This window comes from Sarcophilus harrisii, chromosome 4 (genome assembly GCF_902635505.1).
Source record: "Sarcophilus harrisii chromosome 4, mSarHar1.11, whole genome shotgun sequence".
NCBI classification, from domain to species: domain Eukaryota; kingdom Metazoa; phylum Chordata; class Mammalia; order Dasyuromorphia; family Dasyuridae; genus Sarcophilus; species Sarcophilus harrisii.
Genome location: NC_045429.1, coordinates 275,631,474 through 275,653,412, shown reverse-complemented (window position 1 = coordinate 275,653,412; position 21,939 = coordinate 275,631,474). Strand labels below are relative to the sequence as shown.

The 21,939-nt window shown below is 37.4% G+C and overlaps 1 protein-coding gene across 4 annotated transcripts in view; it reads right to left on the bottom strand.

Annotated features, from left to right (window-relative positions):
* KIF6 (kinesin family member 6) overlaps window positions 1–21,939 on the bottom strand; it is a 433,287-nt gene that overhangs the window by 15,762 nt on the left and 395,586 nt on the right. For 2 of the 4 annotated variants that reach the window (XM_031964905.1, XM_031964904.1), the window contains exons 19-22: window positions 17,021–17,103; window positions 11,036–11,125; window positions 7,376–7,483; window positions 1,586–1,689 (exon numbers count right to left, since the gene is read on the bottom strand). In XM_031964905.1, the coding sequence (XP_031820765.1) occupies window positions 1,586–1,689; window positions 7,376–7,483; window positions 11,036–11,125; window positions 17,021–17,103 (385 nt within the window). The remainder of the gene's footprint in view (window positions 1–1,585; window positions 1,690–7,375; window positions 7,484–11,035; window positions 11,126–17,020; window positions 17,104–21,939) is intronic. The other 2 variants (XM_031964907.1, XM_031964906.1) reach the window with 2 other exon arrangements.

Here is a 21,939-nt window from a genome sequence, read left to right as displayed (position 1 = left end):
GATTTTTTTGAAATGAAAGAGGAGATTCTTTGCTTCAACAACTACTTTGCCTTCATCCCTGAATGGGTGCAGCCTCAGTCAAACTGAGACCTGTTGAAGACCTTAGCTTAGAAAGGCCGAGGTCTCCCATTGCATCCAAGGCCATCTCTAGTCATCCTGATCTATATCTGGCTACTGGATCCCAGTAGCTCTGGAGGGGAAAGTGAGGCAGGTCACCCTGCCCATCCCTCCCTCCCTTAAATCCAATTCACTCAAATGTCCTGTATCATCTCCCTGTTGTCATGGTCCTTTTTGACAACAAAGGACAAACAACAACAACAACAAAAATTTGTTTTTATTTTTGATCAGTTTACTAGACTGGTAGATTAGAAAAATGCTGTAGACACAGCATTTGTAGAATTATATACTATATTTAGAGTTCAGCCAAGCAATTAGTGTTTTAGAATCATAGATGTAGAACTAAAAGGGTTATTAAAGGCCATCTGGATTAATTTCTTTATTTCATAAATCAGAAAACTAAGGTCCAGAGAATTTGTGACTTGCCTGAGGTCCTACAGTAGCAGAACCCAAATTTAAACTTTGTTCTTATAAATCAAAGTCAGGGCTCTTCCCGAAATTGTAATGATGCCAAAGTCTCTCATATTATGTTTGTTGACCAGCTGGGAAATTATGGGCTAACTGAGAGTATAGCAGATGTCCAAATGTCCAGCTCTACAGAAGTATCTTTACTTGGCTAATGCTATTTTGGAGAGAGCTCTCTAGTGGAATATCCCCAGGATGTATGTAGGTCCCACGCCATCAGTGATGTAGATAAAGCCATAGACGACATGCTTGTCAAATGTGTAGATGACCTCAAGGCTAATACATGGGATGGTGGAATTGGATAAAAAAAATTATCTCAATGGGTCAGAACTTTAGGTCAATTCCCAAAAGATGAAAAAAAGTAACAAATGAAAAATTCTGTACTTGGGTCCCAGAAATCAACTTCCCCAAATATAGGATGCACTAAAAAAATGTTTACTCTGTGATTTTTAAAATATCATAAATTCTGAAGTGTTTATATGTTGTTGACCACCAGTGGTCAAACCAGTGACATAAAACTAATATGGAAACTTAGATAATCACATGGAATTTAGACAAATTTCCAAGCCATGACCCAGTTTCCATGTTTTTGGAGAAGGTGGAGCAAGAAAGGGGATTTCTTTCTTGTTGATGGAGAACAACTGAAGTGACTCAATTAAGGAGGGAGTGCCCCCTTCAAATGTAAAGTCATGTGTCCTATGAATGCTATATTCATGGTTGAATGTTGCCCACCTTGAGAACTGGAATGGTGGGCTGGGGAACTCACCAAATGGCTGTTCTACTGGACATGCATATATACACAGAGATATACACACACATATACAGACACTCCCCCTTCCCTAAAACATTTGCACCTATATATACAGGCCTTCCCCCCCATCTTTCACATAATCCCTTGTCCTTATTTGGTGCTGTCTGTGTCAGCAAAATAGCCTGGGCTGTGCTGCTCATTCTGAAGGCTTCTTCCTAGCAAAGATGCTCTTACCTCTTGGAGGAGACTTACCTTTTTTCTGCAGTAAGTTTTGCCTGGCCTTGATAAATGCTAGGATATCGGTGTCTGTCTGGCTGTCTCCAGTGAAAGGGATGGCTGAAGAGTTTCCTAGGACTCTGAAATAATTGTATATCATATTATTACATAAGGTAACATCTGACATTTGTATAATGCTTTGAACTTTTTAAAAATATTTGATTTTCCCAGTTACATGAAAAACTTTTTTTTTAACATTTGTTTTAAAAACTTTGATTTCCAGATTCTCTCCTTTCCTCCTTCCCCTGTTCCCCATTAAGAAGGTGCTCTCCTCCCTTCCACCACCCATTCAAATTCAACACAAGGAAATCATCAGTTTTGGTACTTAATCCTCATTCATCTCTGTTCCACTGATGGAGAGTGGAGCAAAAACTCCTCCTAAAGCCTCCATTTAAAAAAGGCTCATTTCCCACCCACCCCAGCTATACTGCTTGGGTATGACTCCACCATCGTCATGCTCCCATTCTATCCCAGCTGGGTGCCTCCCCCCACCTGTACCCCCTTTTCAGTTTTGTGTACACAACACAGGTGCCAGGTGTTTAATAAAAGTTTAGTGTATTATACATTACAATGATTCTAAATTAAATGACTGGTCAGAATTTATACTTTCTGTCTCATTCCTCTGGTAGTATTTTTAACCTTGGTTTATTAAACCAGTGGAGATTATAGGTTGAAGGCTCGGGCAAAAGAACAGTGACTGTGGGACAAGGAAGGGATTCTGAATACATACAATGTGGCAGGAGGGGCTGATTCTTAAGAGATGTGATATACAGCCTTTTAAAATTGTGACACTTTTTCATTTGATTTTGTAACACTCATCTGATGAAGTTCTCTACTTGTAAGTAACAGACAGCACTAACGTTGCACTTTAAGGTTTGTGAAACACTTTATATATGGGATCTCCTTTGATCCTTACAACCATCCTGGGAGGGAGATGTTCCCATTTTACAGATGAGGAAGCTGAGGATGAGAAAGATGAAGTAATTTGTCCAGGACTGTATAGCTAGTAAGTATCTGAGGCCAGATTTGAATTCAGATTTTCTAGACTGGTCTTAGCACTCTTATCTTTGGTTTCTACATAATGGATATCTACCTTTAAAATCGAAGGGAAAGGAATTTACTTCTCAGAGGACAGAATGATACACTCAGAATAAATAAAGCTACCCTGGTGATATAATATAGCTTCTAAGGAAGACAGTAATGATTTTGAGGTCCCCTGACCTTAGGGGGCTTCTGTTCTAACAATAAGTCAATGATACTTTGGAATCTGACCCTGAGGCCTCCCATACTCAAAAGTGTTCTGGCCCATAAATCAAATTCCTGAGACAATAGTGAACAGAACACTCCTCAGTTGATTATAGATAATCTGTTGGTCAGTGAGAAACAAATTCCAGAGACTACTCCTTGGGCCATAGTAATAGCATGTCAATGATAGAAAGCTGGATAAAGGGGTCTCCTCTCTCTTAGAACTTTACTAATCCCTTCTGGAATTTAGCCTGCTGATTGTCAGAGTAATATATTTTTCGCCCCTTAACTTGGACACTGGGTTTGTGAATTCTTTCACCATCCCCGTGACACCGACCTGGGGACCCCTCAAATGTTATTGGGTGCTTTATCCCTCCACACTGGGATGTTGCTAAAGGAATCAGGAAGCCCTGTTCTCAGGGCCATTTATTTTGCCTTCCTCCTCCATGTCTGTTCTCTGTACAAAGATTAAACAAACAGGCTAAGGGATTGCTAGGTGAATGGCCCTCTCAAGACTTTTTAACAAACGTGTTCCTGATTTAGTCACTGGACTTCAAAGGCAGACATAGTTCTTCACCAGCCCAGCAACCTACAACGGAGAGCCACTGGCATTTGTGGAGTACACAGTGGTGGCTTTGGCAGGTAAGAGACCCCACTCCGAAAGAACATTTTCCCTGGGTCATTCTGGGGCCTGAATGTTCCGGAGCTGGAGAGATGGAAGCTTTAGTTCTGTGCCTTGGAGACTTGGAAGCTGAGGGTTTTAGAGACTTCCTTCTTCCTGGCTCCTTCCCTCTGGCAAGATTAACTGAAATTGAATCCAGTCTAATCCAGCAATTTGTTGGGTTGTTTCCTGCCATTTTATCAGTCAGTGGTCATCAGCGACTCTTTATAGCCAAAGCTTCACTGTGGACTAAACTCCTTAAAACACGTGTGTATGTGCATGCAAGTGCATGTGTGTACATGTGTGTATGTATACATACACTTGTGTACATGTGTACACACATCTTGCTATAGAAATGTTTTATTCTTTTTTTTTTTTTAAACACTATCATTGCACAATGCTTGGGGTTCTTAATTTGGGAGTCTGGATAAGATTTCAAGGAGCCTCTGAACTTAAATGTGGAAAAAATTAAATTTTTATCTTAATTTTACCATTTTCTTCCTAATGAATATAGGCAACAAACATTATTCTGAGGAGGAGGTCTACTGGCTTCAACAGACTGAAATTCTTGGGCCTAATGACTCGTTTCTGCCCCATCCAATGCCGCCCTCCCCATCGGTTAAACAAATCCACACACGGCCATATGGGACCTTGTACGCCTCACTGCACATTTCTCTGAGAAGTTGGAGGCGTGCTTCGCTGACAAGCCTGAGGACCAGCTCTGCTCTGAGGCACTAGAATCAGCTTCCCTTCAACATTCCCCAGATCCTGCTTGTACAGAGAAGGGCTCTGGAGGCTCAGGGACGGGGTGAAAGCTGAGGGAGCAAGGGGTTCAGCTAACAGTCAGAAAGGGAGGCTCCCCATACAGTCAATGAACCCAGAACTATTCCCTTCTCACTCTAGTGTTTGCAATTTAAAAAGATTCCCCGGGCACTGGGGAGACCATGGGGTGGTGAATTTAGGGCATTTCTCCTCTCCAGAGCATCTGTTCTAGGGCTGAGGGACCATTTCTACTGGTAAGCTGTACAGCATACGCGGGCTGCCAGCACAGAGAAAGGATCTTCACCTGTCTTTAGAGTCTCTGAGCACTTGAGCCTGCAGTGATCTTGTGAAATGCAGCATCTACCTTGCCAAACACTGGATTTTTGGCATAATTTTTTGGACTGTCCCTTTCATTTAATCAGTATAGGGAACCTTCTATAATGATATATATCAGCACCCATTCCCTAATTTATAGTCTCCGAGAACTGCCTGGGGCATAGAAATTAAGTGATTTAGACAGACTTGCACAGGACCCAAGTATACTTGACTCCAGGGCCAGCTCAATCCATTATGCCCAGTTGATAATTAACACACATTTTCTGGTGGAATGATTTCTTCATTTGTGTATTCCTCATTTTTCTATCTAGGCAGCAAGCTTCCTGAGATCAGGGGCTATGTATGTCTCAGGTTCTCTGTTTGTCTCCACAATCCTTGAGGAAATAGTGTGGCAAAGTGGATTCTGAGGACCAAATGTATTAGATTTAAGTTTAAATTCAACCTTTGACTCTAGCTCGTAAACAGGGACAAATTTACCTCTGACTTCAGTTTTCCCATTTGTAAAATGGAGATAATGATACAGGGTTGTTGGGGAGGATCAAATAGGGTAAGGTAGATAAAGAATTTTGTGAACTTTATAAAGGACTATATAAATGTCAGAGATGAATCGGAAAGGCCCAAGTTCAAGTACTGCTTATAGGACTTCAAGTCTGGTCTCAGACACTTCCCAATTGTGTGAATTCGACAAATCACTTATTCCTGTTTTATCTCAGTTTCCTCATTTGTAAAATTACCTGGAGAAGGAAATGGCAAACCACTCCAGTATATCTGCCAAGAAAACCCCAAACAAAGATCACAAAGAATAGGGTACAACTGAAATTACAAGTCCTTTAACTTTTCAGCCTCCTAGACAGTTCTCTGTAGGTTTCCTTCTGTGTCCACACATTCCTTACCACAATGAAATTACAGGATTGGTTCTTTCCCTTTCCTGCAGAGCCCCTGCCACACTAGTCATTATTATACAGGGCCTTTTGGGTCCTTTCTTGGTTGACTGATTGGAATCTCTCCTTGTCCCACATGGGAGATCTGAGTAGGAATAAAATGCTTATATTTTGAAGAAAGTACTGGCATATTGAATTCAGTCATTGAGCACCTCCCTTGGGTTCCAGGAGCTGAATGCCTTCTTCCTTTTTACAGTTTTTGAACTGAATCTAGTTTCTGACTTCACTTAAAATAAAATGGACCCCAAGATGCACTTGAAAATAAAGTCAGCTTTGCATAGTCTTTTCACTATTTTTATTTGTTTTTTCTTTCTCATGTTTTTTCCCCTTTGACCTTGTTTTTCTTGCACAACATGACAAGTATGGAAATACGTTTAAAAGGATTGCACATGTTTAACCTATATCAGATTGCTTGCTGTTTAGGGAGAGGGGAGAGAAGGAGAAAAATTTGGACACAAAATTTTACAAAAATGAATGTTGAAAACTATATATATATTTGAAAATAAAATATTGATATAAAAATAAAATAAAGTCAACTTGTCAATAGAATATTAATGCATAGAAAATTTTAGAACTGATTTGAGAAACTCCTATTCTCTGTCCTTTCATTATTTTGGGTTTAGAGTGGAGGAATTTCCATTGTGAGAAACAAGCAAACCCAGCTAGTCCTAAGAAAGCTGTGTCTTTTATTGGACTCTAAAGTGTGTGGAAGTTTTTGGGTCAGCGCTCGCAAATACTGTGAAAAACTTCCTTCAAAGCATATCTGTCTTTAAAGCTAACATCTGTATATCCTTCTCAAGCCAATAGTGATAGATACTTAGAAGACTCCCAGTAAATATTTGTCTACAGTTCCCACGTACTGGGGAGACCATTGGGTGATGAATTTAGGGTATTTCTCCTCCCCAGAGTGTCTGTGATAGAAAGGGATAGAGTTGGTATTGTTCAAGTTGTTACATTCATCTTTCGGATGCCCCTTCATTCCTTTTATTTTTTTTAATTAAAGCTTTTTATTTTCAAAACATAAGCATGGATAATTTTTCAATGTTACAAAAACCTTGTGTTCCAAATTTTCTCTTCCTTCCCCCACCTCCTCCCCTACATGGCAGGTAATCCAATATATGTTAAATATGTTAAATCCAATATATGTATACATATTTGTACAATAATTTTGCTACACAAGAAAAATCAGATCAAAAAGGGAAAAAATGAGAAAGAGAATAAAAAATGCAAGCAAACAACAACAGAAAGTGTGAGAATGCTATGCTGTGATCCACAGACCTGTTTCTGGATGCAGATGGCTTTCTTCATCACCAGATCATTGGAACTGCGCCCTTTCATTTCAGTGATCATCTCTGTGTTGATACTTCTCAGATCCACAGAGTCAACTCTAAGCTCTACATTTGCAATAGTGTATATATATATATATATATATATATATATATATATATATATATATATCCCTTTATATATGCTTAGTGCACACTACAGGCTCCTCATAAATCATCTGCCTGTCCACACGCCAGCCCAGTGGTGGAGTTCCCAGAACTGCCACAGGGTGGTGCGGGAGATCTATCTAGGCCCCCTGAGCAAGCTCCAAAGAATGATTTTGCTGGGGAGCTGAGGGAGTGTTGGAACTTCCAGGAGGCTCCTGGTGTTTCTCGGGAGTTGCCAGACCTACCTGGGTAGGAAAGCAGTGGCCCTATCTTCCTGACCATAAACCACTTGGGAATAGGCTGCTTCTGGGGGGGAAGGGGGGGGGAGGAGCCAGAGTGACAATTTGCCCAACTCTTAGCCCTGCTCCATCCTCAGGAGAACACAAACCTTCCTTCCAGACGGGGGCTGTTTGGTGGGCTGCTTGGTTGTTTCGGCTCGGTTCTTGATGGAGGGGGAGAAGAAGTCACTTTCATATTGGGAATCAGATCACTGCCACTGAAACGGAACAAAGGACATAGAAAGGGTTTGCCAGGGAGGAAATTCAGACCATGATGGTTGTTGTGTGTATTGATATTGCTGTATTATCACACCGTATCACTATGTATTTTATTAATTTTTAGGCTCTACCCTAATCCCTAAGCTCCAGATTGAGGGAAATAGTTGAGGCAGGAGCTAGGTGTAAGGAAAAGTGTCCAGTGTTCATTGGTTCAATCCCTACCAATGAATAGCGAGTTGGGGGTGGGTCTACAAATGGCTTTCAGGTTCAGAATTTACGAGCATCTTTAGGAAATCTTGGCAAGAGAAGCCATGTAGTGGTGGAGAGAAATGTGGTATCTAAGCCTGAACTAAGTAGGAAAGATTTGGATAATAGAATTTGCTTCAGATGGATCAGCCAGAACCAAGGAGATGATGGATGGATGGATGGGGCAGGGACAGAGCATGAGAATCTCCAGATTTGTAAATAAAGTGAAGGTCTAAACCCTGGGAGGTGAGTTAGATAGGTTTGGCACCTTAATGGGGAAATTTTTCGCACTGGATGGGGAAGAGTGGAGCATGAGGAATTTTCCAGTTATGTTTAGAATATAAAATATTCTAAAAATCACTGGGGAGGGGTGAAGCCTTGGGAAGAAAGTGCCCTGCTTACTTGCTGATATTCCAGACTCATAACTGAGGGCTAAGAAAGCAAATCCACAACTATGCTCAAAAAGTTATCAAACTGTGCATACCCTTTGATCCAGCAGTGTTACTACTGGGATTATATCCCAAAGAGATTATAAAGAAGGGAAAGGGACCTGTATGTGCACGAATGTTTGTGGCAGCCCTTTTTGTAGTGGCTAGAAACTGGAAACTGAATGGATGTCCATCAGTTGGAGAATGGCTGAATAAATTGTGGTATATGAAAATTATGGAATATTACTGTTCTGTAAGAAATGACCAACAGGATGATTTCAGAAAGGCCTGGAGAGACTTACACGAACTGATGCTGAGTGAAATGAGCAGGACCAGGAGATCATTATATACTTCAACAACAATACTAGATGATGACCAGTCCTGATGGATCAGGCCATCCTCAGCAACGAGATCAACCAAATCATTTCTAATGGAGCAGTAATGAACTGAACTAGCTATACCCAGAAAAAGAACTCTGGGAGATGACTAAAAACCATTACATTGAATTCCCAATCCCTATATTTATGCACACCTGCATTTTTGATTTCCTTCACAAGCTAATTGTACAATATTTCAGAGTCTGATTCTTTTTGTACAGCAAAATAACGTTTTGGTCATGTATACTTATTGTGTATCTAATTTATATTTTAATATATTTAACATCTACTGGTCATCCTGCCATCTAGGGGAGGGGGTGGGGGGGTAAGAGGTGAAAAATTGGAACAAGAGGTTTGGCAATTGTTAATGCTGTAAAGTTACCCATGTATATATCCTGTAAATAAAAGGCTATTAAATAAAAAAAAAAAAAAAAAAAAAAAAAAAAAAAAAAAAGAAAGCAAATCCACAGGAAAATAAAATTTATATCAAGCAAAATGAGGTTATTAAAGGTCAAAGGTATCCAACCAAGAACAGGTTTAGGGGCTTATAAATGATATTAAAGACTAGAATTAAAACATAAGAATCATTACAACATGTAAACTTGAAACTCTTTTCATCTATAAATTAGACCCCTTCCACTTATGTTCTCCTGTGGTGTTCTAGAACAAATCCTCATTTATACTGATGTATAGTTACCCTAGAAAGAGTTTTAAAAGTAGGGAAATGGCAGAAATAAATTAGAAGTGGTGTTGGTGAAAATCTAGAACAGAATTCATTTAGGTTCCAGGTTGGCTAGGAGGAGTTTGGTAAGAAAAATAAGTTCAGGGGAAGGTAGAGACAGGAATAAAGATTCCACCATTCCCAAGACATATGGTACTATATCTGTCTTCTGGGCCTGCATGAAGGGAAAATCTACCAACCTTTCTTCCACATTAGGAGAATCCTAATTCTAATCTAATCCTAAAAAGTACTATTTTCATAATTTCTTGATGGAAGGGAAGGGGGAGGTGGACTAATTTTCTTTCCTACATAGGATTTTTCCATAGCGGTATTTACAATTTGTTTAAAGTTCTCTGTTAATTTTAATAAACTAAATAAAATAAAAATTCTTGTTGCTTTTGGGTCTTTTTTTAATCTGAGATTTAGGGTATTTATTTTTTAACATAGTTATAAAATTCATGCTATTATTTATATTCTTTTATTACTTATTCTTCAAATATGTTTTTTGGCTTGACTGTCTCCACTTTTACTTAATCTTCAGTTGGGATCCTGTTTATTTCATACTCTTTGACTGTACTTATTAACTATTTTATATGGAAAAATTCACATTTCTAAAGCATATTCCTCCCTAATTAGAGCACACTAATTGGATACTAGAACAGTGTTTCAGGTGAGGTGCTATATAATATAATAATAATAATAATTAGCATTTATAGACCACTTTACATTTTGAAAAGTACTTTATATATGTTTGGGTCTCTTTACTCTCCACAGTTAAATTTTATTATTGTAACAATTTACTTTTTTACACAAAACTTGTCCTTCTATGAAAACTTCGGGCTCAACTCATTCCCACACTCAAACCATGAAATATAATCTTAGTTGATATATATATGCATATATATATATTTTTTTTTTAAAAATTTGGAGGCTGAGGTAGCTAGATGATACAGTTTATAGAACTTGAGCTCTGAGTCAGGAGGTCTTGAGTTCAAATCCAGCTTCAGGGACTTATTAGCCATGAAATCCTGGGCAAGTCACTTAATCCTGATTACCTCTTTAAAAAAAAAAAAAAGAATTGGAGGCTTCTTGTGCTAGCTAAGGAAAAATGGGAGTCAATAAGTATTGCTCTAGGGATACCTTATAGGTCAGAGGTCAAGACTACCTGAAACTTGTACACAGAAAGGCCCTTTAAGAAGTGGGTCCATTTTTAACCATGAAATTAGTAATTTCTGTAATAGGACAACCTAGGATTAATCAATCTTGTTTTGAATCTATCCCTTTGTTTTGATGGGCTCCCCGTTTAGTTTTCTGGAATCACTGAAAGCCAAATATTAGTTAATTCTTCTCAAATTGGACTTATACTCAGTGAATGCTTATCTCTGCTCTATTAACCATTGATGGCAAAGAAGGCTGTGTAGTTTTTGGTAGATCCTGGACTCATGATACTTACAAAGACTGGCAGAGGTGTTCGAGGAGGATCAAAGCAATATCACTTAGCAGATGAGCTGGAAGATTAGGTGGGAGATAATCTAAAAATAATAAGCTTATTGCCCTGAATTTCATACTTAAGATTAGTATGAAATGATAAGGACTTTATTGCCTTCAGGTGATGTGGGAGGAGGAGTACTGAGGACAGAAGAATAACTAACATTGAATTTTCCATGAATTCGCATAACCAGGGGGAAACAAAAATCCCAAAGTCAGTGGGTACCAGTTGACCAAATCCAAGATATCTCATAAATATCTGTGTTCAGAGGAGAAGGAAGAATTACTAACCTTTCTTCCACATTAGGGTTGTTAAATCTGTTTCTTTGGAGTCTCGATAGAGGGGGAGGGGAAGGCATAATTTTTTTGGATATCAGTTCACTGCAAACAAAACAAAAACAAAAGCCGTTTGCCAATGAATAAATTCAGGATTTATCCCTAAGAGCCAAGAGAAATGTCTTTCTTTGATGATTTATAAATTCATTTAGTCTTTGGAAAATTACATATGCAGCCAGCATAACTCATTCCTAGTTCAGCAGAGCTTTGGTTATTGAAACCAAAGTCACTGAGAAAAATGTTGGGAAATTCCATACTGAAGCAACATGCTGACAATATTAAGTACTGTGGCATGACATAATTACCTACACTGTCCATTTTGAGGACTATCAATTCTAACTATTCAAATAGAGGCCTTTCTATTCATTTAAATAAATCTCCGAAGAGCTTGCCTCATCTTAAAGTTTCCCATAATAAATATATAAATGCTGGAAAACAAGACAGCACACAAAGTACTTGTTTTCTCCTCTTCTACTCATCTAGCCCTTTTTATGCCAGCCAAAATCAAGCCCCAACAATAGTTTTAATAAACCCACAGGCTCTTATGGCAGTGAGACAAAGGAAACTGTGGGCCCATCATTTGTAGGACCATTTAAAAAAACCTTATTTTTCTTACATATTTTGATTTTATACCACATTAATTTCTGAATATCTCTCCACTCCACTTTACCATGAGTCATGCCTTATAACAAAGATTTAAAAAGAAAAAAAAACAGTTTCAGTAAATTGTGTCTGTATATGCAATATTTTATACATAGTCTACCATTGCAAAGAGAGAAGTGAAGCACATTTTTTCAACTTTTTTCTGAATTAAGATTGGCCAGTTGACACTTTTCTGTATTATATACAATTTTTTTCCATGGAAAAAACTTAAATTTCATGTCAAAATTATCTTTTTTTTTTCCTGGGAAAAGGGAAGGAAATCACACCTTTTCATTTTTATTTTTTGGTTAAGAACTCTCCCCTAATCTGTGAAAAGTACTCACCTGATCATGTCCTTTTCTAATGAGGCAACCTTTTATAATCATGTAGCCACTATAAACTTATTATCACCAGGGACATTCTGAGGTCCTTCTTTGGATCCTGGACACTGGGAGCAAGTTGAGGATCTACTAGAAATATCCATTATAAGGTGCCTTGTGTGGTTGCTAACCTTAGGCTGCAGCAAGAGCTGGAACGATGAAGTCCTGTCACATTGTTTTTGATTTGTTTGATAACCTGGAGGAAATCCCACTTGTCTTCTTACAGCATGTCTTGTTAAATGCTATCAGAAGCTCCTCTGAACTTTTTCAAACCTGGAGGCAGGCCACCAGCTAGTTCTGGAGCTCACGAATGTGGTTAGCTGTTTGATCATCAATAGCACGCCCTACCTTTAGCTCATTCAGCTCTAAGTGAAGTAACTAGAAATATGCTTCCAGGTCTTCCTATATCATGATGGACTTAGTCTCTATCTTCAGTAGCATCTGTTTCAAGGCATGGATGAAGTTCTTAATTTTTACTTGAAAGAGTTGTGATGATCATCCTTAGGGCTTCCTTCTGCTCCTCTTGGGCATCTTGCCCAGGATGCTCACAGAGCCCCAGGGATACCCCCTTTTCTCCCACCTCCCTTCCCTACAGTCTCTGCTTCCTTTCCCTGCACAAGAGTGCTTAGAGTTCATTACTCAGCGTGGACTTCTGTCCTGTTTCTATTTTTCTTATATACTGATTTGATATTTTATGGAGAGAGTTCCCAGTGAATGGGTATTTAATTTGCCTCCAGTTTTTTAGCTACTGTCAACATCTCTGCTATGAGTATTTTGGGATTATTCTGTTTTTGACCTCCATAGGGTACACATCTAGCAAGATGACTTTTAGTTCAAAGTTATATGGTTTAGTCATTTTAAAGCAGAGTTCTGAATTCTTTTCCAGAATGCTTTAGGCCAATTCATATCTCTTCATCATTTGCCTTTGTCACCTTGCTGGGGATGAGGTAAAACTTCAGAAATATTTTGGCTGGCATTTCTCTTATTATCGGTGATTTAGAGCAGATGTTCACATTATTGTTACTAGTTTGCATTGCTTTTGACAACTATTTATATTATTTGACCAAAAGATGATGTATCTTTGTTTTAAATATTTATGTTAATTATTTATATATCTGAGACATCAGTCCTGTACAGAGATAACTGATGCAAAGATTTTTCCCAGTTGATAATTTTCTTTATTATATGCAAAATAGTGATTTTTTTCCCATGGAAAAAAGACTTCATGTCAAAATTATCCCTTTTTGGGGGGGGGGAAAGGGGAAGGAAATCATACTTTCCTTTTTCTTTTAGTTAAGAACTCTCCCCCAATCTGTGAAAGATACTCACCTGATCATGTCCTTTTCTAATGGTGTGATCTTTTATATTCATGTAGCCATTATAAACTTATCATGGTAAATGGTGTGGGATGTCGATTTAAACTTAATTTCTGCTGAATTGTTTTCTAGCAGTTCTTGTTAAACAGAAAGTTCTTTTTTCAAGTAATTTGTGTTTTGATACTTACCAAATACAGAGTTACTGCTTATAGTGTTTCTGATTTTTTCCTTATGTAGTCTATTCTGTTGATTTGCCTTTTTTTTTTTTTTTTTTTTTGGCTGAGGCAATTGGGGCTAAGTGACTTGCCCAGGGTCACACAGCTAGGAAGATTGAGTATCTGAATCCTCCTGACTTCAGGGCTGGTGCTCTATCCCCTGCGCCACTTAGCTGCCCTTGTTCATTTGCTTTTTTTTTTTTTTTTTTTTTTTTTTTAAGAAAAATCAATATCTGATTTCTAAAAGGACCGGTTTACTGGAATGAGTATAGTACCTATGGTTCTGTGGCTAATAGGGGCTGTTGTACAATAGTGGGAGAAAGCCAGTAGGTGGCAGGATGCACAAAGTTTTCTACTAGGAATGCTCAATGGCTTTTTTTTTTTTTTTTTTTTTAAAGATTTCTGGCAGAGAATGTGAGAATCAGTGTGACCTCTTAGCCTTGCTGCACTGATTCCTTTATACTGGGTCAGGGTCTCTTTGGAAGCAAGAACAAGCTGGCTTATTAAAGCCAAAGTTGTCTCTGTTGGGCCTATTTCTAAAACCCCTTATTCTTTGAAATAAACTCCTTACCCACTCTGTGTGTTTTTATACACATATGTAATGTCTGTGTACGTGTATACACACTTATTTTACATGAGAACATATGCAGTTCCTGCCACATCAGCACAGTAATGTATAAATTGTCCAGTGAATCAGGGTAGAAATATTCAGTGTGATGTTGAATTGAATTTAATTGAATATCATTGAACTGAACTAAAATGAACTTCGCAAGGCTGCCCTCAATATATCCAAAATAAAAAGCATAAAACATCTTATGTATGATATTCAGTGGAAAGAAACCTGTGCAGAATAATCACATGACAAATAAAAATTCAAAGAAGGGACAATAAATGTCTGAAGGGTTGATTTATCCTATCAAGAGATACTGGGTGAGTCATGGATTCAAATGGTGACTAGCAAGTGATCCAGTTTATAGATTACAGCACAAAGCACCATAAGTGGCTGACCAGGAGGCCAAAAAGTTGGTGGATGAGTCACTAGTATGGCTATTTGGGCAGAAATTTAAATGCTAAGTGTGAAATTATTCATACTAGTGTTAAATGCATGTATACTTTCACTGCAATTAGTGCTGGAAGGAAGGGGGAAGAAAAAAAAAGCAGAGAAGCTTTAAGAGTGCAGATCCAAAGTTCAAGGTCAAGGGTAGGGCAAGGTCTAGTAGAAAACCTTGGGAAAGAAATAAGATAAAAGGAAGGATTCTTTGGTGGAGAGAGAAAGACTTCTACAGTTGAAAGGGAGACTACTGGGCAAAGTGGGAGAACACATCTGACACTTGCTTTATGACCCTGGACAAGCCATTTGACATCTCTGGGTCTCAGTTCCTTAAATGCAAAAGTTGGGAATGATGACCTCTAAAGTTTAAATGTACAAGCCTATGAACTTCAGAGACCATATAATCAAATTTTCACCACATGAAATTTTGCTATAGGCAACCAGTAGAATGCAAAGTCCCAGAATTGCACAGTTGCTAAGCACTACTTTTTAATCCCTGCTGCGATGCACCCATAAACTCAATATCAGAATGAATGATCTCACATCCTCATGCTCACTATTTAAATTTCTGTCCAAACAGCCACACTACTGACTCATCTCACCAATTTTTTAGTCTTCTGGTCAGTCATTTGTGGTTGTTTGGGTTCTAGTCTATAAATTGAATCACTTATTGTTCTCAGTCCTTACTTCACGACCCAGACAGCATCTCTTGACAGGATAAATTATAGCTTATGGAGTTCAATTCAATTCAATATTACACTGAACATTTCTGTCATTGGGAACTTTATCCACTGTTGTGCTGATGTGGTAGATGCTTTGCAACTTCTGACCCATTTTCTTCTCATGATGATCACTGAAAATCCATCTGTTTTCAAAATGTTTAATTTCTAGATCTATCAGCTTGGATAACCCTCTGTAATTGCTATAGCTTTTCTTGGAGTTCTTAGAGAATATTTGGAACTAAAACAACTATCCACAAATAGCACATTTGTGATGTGTATTCATTATCCTGATTTGCTTTTCTAATTCAGATTGCCACTAAACAAATAGCTTTGGTGAGATTGTATCTTTTTCTGAAACTCTTTTGGGGATGTCCAATTGTCACAAGCCTCTTTTCTTTGAGAGGTCTAGGGAAATGGCTAACTGGGCAAGATCAATGCTTATTACTATTTTCAATCTATATTTCACATTTTCAGTGAAAAATCTTAAGTGTCATCCTACCTAATTTCAAAATATAGCTTTTGACATTGGAGGTCTCAGGAATGGAATCTCCTTAAGGACAACTCTGATTGTAGCAATATGATGGTTAAGATAATGGTTAACAGCAGTGGATTAGTTATAAGGCAGAGCAATGCTCAAGTGAGTCTGAGAATCAAGTATTGTGTCATTGGCAACATGACTACAGTAAAGAAAGGGAATAGTCACTCCCTCTCTTAACTTACAGAATATGAACGATAGGAAAACAAAGTGTTATTTATTTTTGAAGTCCTTCTGGGATCCTTGGGAAAAGAAGATGTATCTCTTCTAGTCTACTATTATGGGAATCTGCCAAAGTTTTAATGAAAGCTTTGCTAAGGACAAAGAGTGCATTTTAGCTGCCAATTGAGATATCTGTCCAGGCTGGGTGCCAAACACTTGTTGGCCACTCGGAGCTACACCTTCCAAAGGTTGTTTTTTTTTTTTTTTTTTGGCATGGGTGATAGCTTATGCAAAAAGAGGTACCCCACCTCCATCATCATTTTTAACACAGAAGCACACATTTGCCAGGAGAGGGGAGGAGTTAGAGTTCTAGCCTTCTACCATTCAATAACTGTTTGAATCTCTGCAGCTCAGAATTCTCTCTGATTTTATCTAAGATCTATCCCATGGTATTGACCCCTTAGTTTAAAAACAAAAACAAGGACATTATTTCAAGGAAATATCCAAAGTTTAAATGAGGAGTAGACTTTCTTAACCTGTCTTTCTCTCTTTATCTCTTTGTGTATAGACACATATGTGAATAATATATGAGTGTGTGTGTGTATGTATAAAACAATATTTAAGTATAATCAATTTCTTTTGTGACCCTATGCATTTTGTTCTATGTACTTAAAAACAGTATTCTGAGAGGGGCTTCACTAGACTATGACTCTAGGTCTAGGACACAAAAAAGCTTAAGAACCCTTGGTCTAGATTTTCTACTCTTAATTAAAAATGAAAAGCAATTTGTTCTCTTAAATCCTCATGATACCGTCCAATCGCTAAGGAAATCCTTAAATGAAGAAAAACTTAAGTAAATGAGAGAAGTCAAATATCTTTATTGGATATTCTGACATCTTGGGAGACCTTCTCCTTACCTTTTATTGGAGAGATGTGACTGCGATTGCTGCTGTTTTGGGGATTCTGGCGTCCGGGGAGAATTTGATGGCACGGATTTTTTCTGTTGGCCCAAAAAGAATTTTTATAGAATCCCTATAACATGTTAAAAGGGTCATCTATCCCAACCCATAGCTGAAAAAGAAGTCCTTCTATCACATACCTTTCCATCCTTTCTTGAAGACCTGTGTCTTCTGCAGCAACTCAGTCCATTTCTGGACAGCTAATAAAGGTAAGGAAGCTCTTTCCACTGTTCCTGCATCTGCCCCTTGTGACTGATCCTTTTCAAATGCTTGAATGCTGCCCTCCCATTCTTTTTTCTCCTCCCCTCTCCTTCTTTCCCTTTGCCCTGGTCACTCTTCTGGACCCTCTCCAGCTTCTCAGTATTTTTCCTAAAATGTCATGGGCAGAAATGAGCACTCCAGATATATTCTGACCAGGGCAGGGGAGAACAGAGCTATCATCTCCTTAGCCCAGATATCATGCCATTTATTATAGGATAAACACTTAATATAGGCTAACATTCCTCTAGCTCTTTTTTTTTTAACTTCCAGATTATATACTACTGACTGATATTAAGTTTGTAGTCCACTAAAATCCCCAGGCTTTTCAGGAGATCTGCTGCTGACTTTTCATTCTCTCTCATCCTCCCATATCTAACCTGTTTCTAAGAGCTATCAATTCTACCTGCAGTCTTGCTTAGGTACCTTTCTTTCTTCTGACTGCACTCATCACTCCTCACCTGGACTATTGCAAGAAGCTGCTGGTTAGTCTGCCTTCCACAAGTCTCTCCCCACCCTAGTCCATCCTCCAATCAGCTGTCAAAGTGATCTTCCCAAAGCCTAAGTCTCACATCATCTTTCCCCCTCACCCTCCAACAATAAACTCGTGTCTCCCTTCATTTCTAGGTTCAAATATAAAATCTTTTGCTTGACATTCAAAGCCCCATCCTTTCCAGTCTTCTTATGTCTTATAGCTTCCTATTCTCAACCCTCATGTACTCAATAACCCAAGGGCACTGGCCTCTTAGCTATTTCTCAAACAAGATGTTCCATTTTAGGATTATGGACAGTCATGTCCCCCAAGCCGAAAATTGTTTTCCCTCCTCAGCTCTACTTACTAGCTTCCCTGATTTCCTTCAAGACTAAGTTAAAGTCCTACCTTGTTCAGGAAGGTTTTCCCTGTTCCTCCTCTGTTGATTAATTCCTACTTATCCTGCCTACAGTTTGGGTGCAATTAATTGTTTACATACTGACTCCCCTAGTAGATTATCAGTTTTTTGAGAGCAGAACTATTCCTTTTTTTGTTGCCCTAATGCTTAGCATATTTGCCTGAATAAATGTTGAGTGATTTGTTTTATGAGATCAGATTTGACTTCTTGTATTAAGACAACTACTTTATCTTTCTTGTTTACTTTCATTTTGTGTATTTTGGGGGGGGGTAAGGATATTTGAGGTTTTATTATTGGCTTCGTTCTTGGATTTTGTGACCTTTGAAATTTTGGGCATCTAAATAGTTTGGGAATTCTATTTTGAAGAATTCCAATGCAATTGAGGGGAAGGACTATGTTCACTGTTCAATTAGCATCACAGCATTTCACACAATTCCTGGCATGTAGTAGATGTTTATCAAAATTAATTTCAAATAGTAATTCTTTCTACATTGTAGCTACTCTACATGGTATCCATCATGGTGGGTGCATATGGACAATTTTCTCTCCTCTTTTTTTTTAAGTTTAAAATCTTTTTTGATTGGATTTGCAAGACTCCTTATAAATAAATTCTTACTAGCCTTTGCAAAGTGCTCTCTTTCTATGGTCAGATCCTATAATTCCTATATTTTAAAACTATCTAAAATGCCAAATTTCATTTTCAACTACTCAAATCTGTTTTTATATTCTGAATCTTTTTGCCTTTTTTAGTCAGCAGCGATGTACCACATAGAACTCTAATGTTTTAAATTTTTTACCCTAGCCTTCCTAATTTTTGGCAATGTTTTCTGGCTTCCTTCCATTTTTTGAGTCTACACAAGCCATCAGAAATTAGTTTTAGTGTTGTATTTGGTAGACGTGGCCTCTCTACTGTTGCTATCAGTTCAATAAAATAATTTAATGTACTTCAGTAGAAAGTCACCCACCACCATTCTTCTCTTCTTCCTCTAAGTTTTACTGGATAAACAGTTCTTGAAGATCAAAAAGATGGTTCCTCTATAAGGTTTCTATCCAGCTGTCTCATTTTTCCCCTTTTGGTTTCAATTGTCTAATGTTCCTTTTTTCCTCCTTTACATCATATTACTATCATTTGTACTTTGTTTTCAAAGAGGACCAGTGATATCATATATTAGGATAAAATAGTGGATGATGGATGATGACTTGTACATGAATTAGATTTAAGTGCATCAAATCATCAATCTCACTTCCTCTTCCACAGTCATCAAGTCCAATGACAAGACAAGTGTCAGGACAATTGACAAAAGCCTGGGATGCAGTGGATGACCTTGGAGTTTTCAATGTCTGACCAAGCTCTAAGTACTTCACAAAGCCAACTTCAGTTGCCTTCATGGCTTTTGGAACAAATTATTCTCAGTTTCCATTCCAGTGGGGGAAATATTAACATGCTTAGGGGGGTAGAAATCCCTCTAACTCACCAATGAGTTTGAGGCTCATTGATTATCCTCAGCCTGGATTAGCCAATCTTTATTCCATCTTTCAACTTTCTGATACTGATTCATTTCTTCTTCTTCAGATCATTTTTCTTGTTGAATTTTTACACTGAAATCTATCTTCTGATTTTCAAAAAACCATAGTTGTAGAGGGGAGAAGAAACCTCAGGGGCCTTATAATTCAATCTTAATTTTAATGTAGCCTAAATTTTAATTTTTTGTCAATTAGTTAGCATTATTTTTCCTTCCATTTCTAGTTCTTAAAAGAAAAGAAAAACAAAACTCTTACAGAACATACATACTCAACCAAAACAAATTCTTACATTGGCCATGTCCAAAAATATTTATCTTATGCTGTACTTGGAATCTGTCTATCTGGAGATGGGTAGCACACTTCATTATTAGACCTCTGGAATCATTGTTGGCCACTTGATTAAATTTTGTAAGTTTTTATTTCAGCTGAGGAATAATAAAATTTGCTCCTGGGTCTTATTTTAACTCTGTGTAAATATTTATTTTGAATGTGTTTATTATGAAGAATATATTTTTGGATCCTAGTCTTTAATCTATTCTGCTAAATTATGTTTCATGGGTGAATTCATCCCATTTACAGTTATGATTATTCATTGTATATTTCCTTTCATCCTATTCTATTACATGTTTCCTTTGTTTCCCACCTCCTATTTATAAAGAAGAGGATGGTGAGAAAGAATGAGTGAGCTCAGCATCAGTGTTCTAGTCAGGTGTAATCTGCTTCTGTTCACTGCTTCTGTTCTCTTTCCCTTTCCCATAGCCCAATAGCAGATTCTTATCCTTTCTTTCAAATACCTCTTTTAAATCCACTTTTATTAATTAATTAGTTTTGCTAAAGCTAATCTTTCCCTTACTCTACCATCCCTCTTAGTTTTTCCTTCCCTTTCTATTCTTTCTCTCTTGTTTCCATGTTAAGTGATAGGTATTTTCAGATCCAACTGTGTATGTTGCACGTGTAGGTATTCTTCCTTCCTTTGACAAGCTCAGATTAGAGTGAAACTCATGTCATTTGCGTCTTTTCCCTACTTTTTTTTTCTCCATTATTATAAAATTGACAATTACGTGAGAAAGTTTTCTCTTATCCTTCTTCTCCTTATATTCCCTACCATTTATTCCTCTTCTCCTCCCTTTCCATTCTTTAAGATGACCAAATAAAACAGAAGCCCCTCTCCCAAATCCTCCATTAGACTCTCTCTATGGTCACTGATGAAGATAAAGAGTTCTGAGGAAATACATACATTATCTCTTTATGTCATTTTTTCTTATTTAGTCCATTATAATTGTTCATTTTTACCTTTTTATATTTTTCTTGACTCCTATGTTTGTATTTCAAAATTTTTGTGCATCTGGTCTTTTAATGAGGAATGCTTGGAATGCTCCTATTTCATTAAAAATTCATTTTTCCCCTATAGAATTATACTCAGGTTTGTTGGGCAAGTTATTTTTGACAGCAAATCTGTATCTTTTGGCTTCTAGGATATTGTGTTCTAAGTTTTTTTCTCCATTACACTGGTGACTTATAAATCTGGTGTGATACTGACCATAGTTCTTTGGTACTTGAATTCTTACTTTCTGCTGCTTGGAGTAGTTTTTTTTCTTTAATCTGAAAGTTCTGTATTTTTGCTATAATGTTCTTGGGAAGTTTTCATTTTAGGGTTTCTTTTAGATGTTGATTGGTGTATTTTTCTATTTCCTTTTTGTTCTTTGTTTCTAAGAGAGATCTGGGTTGCTTTATGATTTCTTGGATTATGATGGCTGAGCTCCTTTTCTGATCATAGCTTTCAGATAGTCAATCAATAATTAAATTATCTTTCCTCAATCTGTTTTTAAGGTCAGTTGTTTTTTCTATGAGAAACCTTATATTTTCTTTTTTTAAAAGTCTTTTGCTTTTGTTTTTGAGTTATTTATTCTTGTCTCATGGTTAAATTTTGTTCTTATTTGATCCAGTTTAATTTTCAGGGAATTTATTGTTTCAGCAAAGTTTTGTACCTCTTGTATCAAGTTGCTAAATTCCATTCAATTTATTTCTTCCATAGTTCTTTCTTTTCCATTTTTATTCTGTAATGTTTTTATTTAGAAAACAATTTTTAACTCTTTTAAAGTCCCTTATGGCATCTCTTCTATAGATTCTAGTTAAAGGTGTACTTGGTGTTTTTCTTTGAGACTTTATTTTTGTAGTCATTCTCTTCTTCTAAGTTTGTATCTT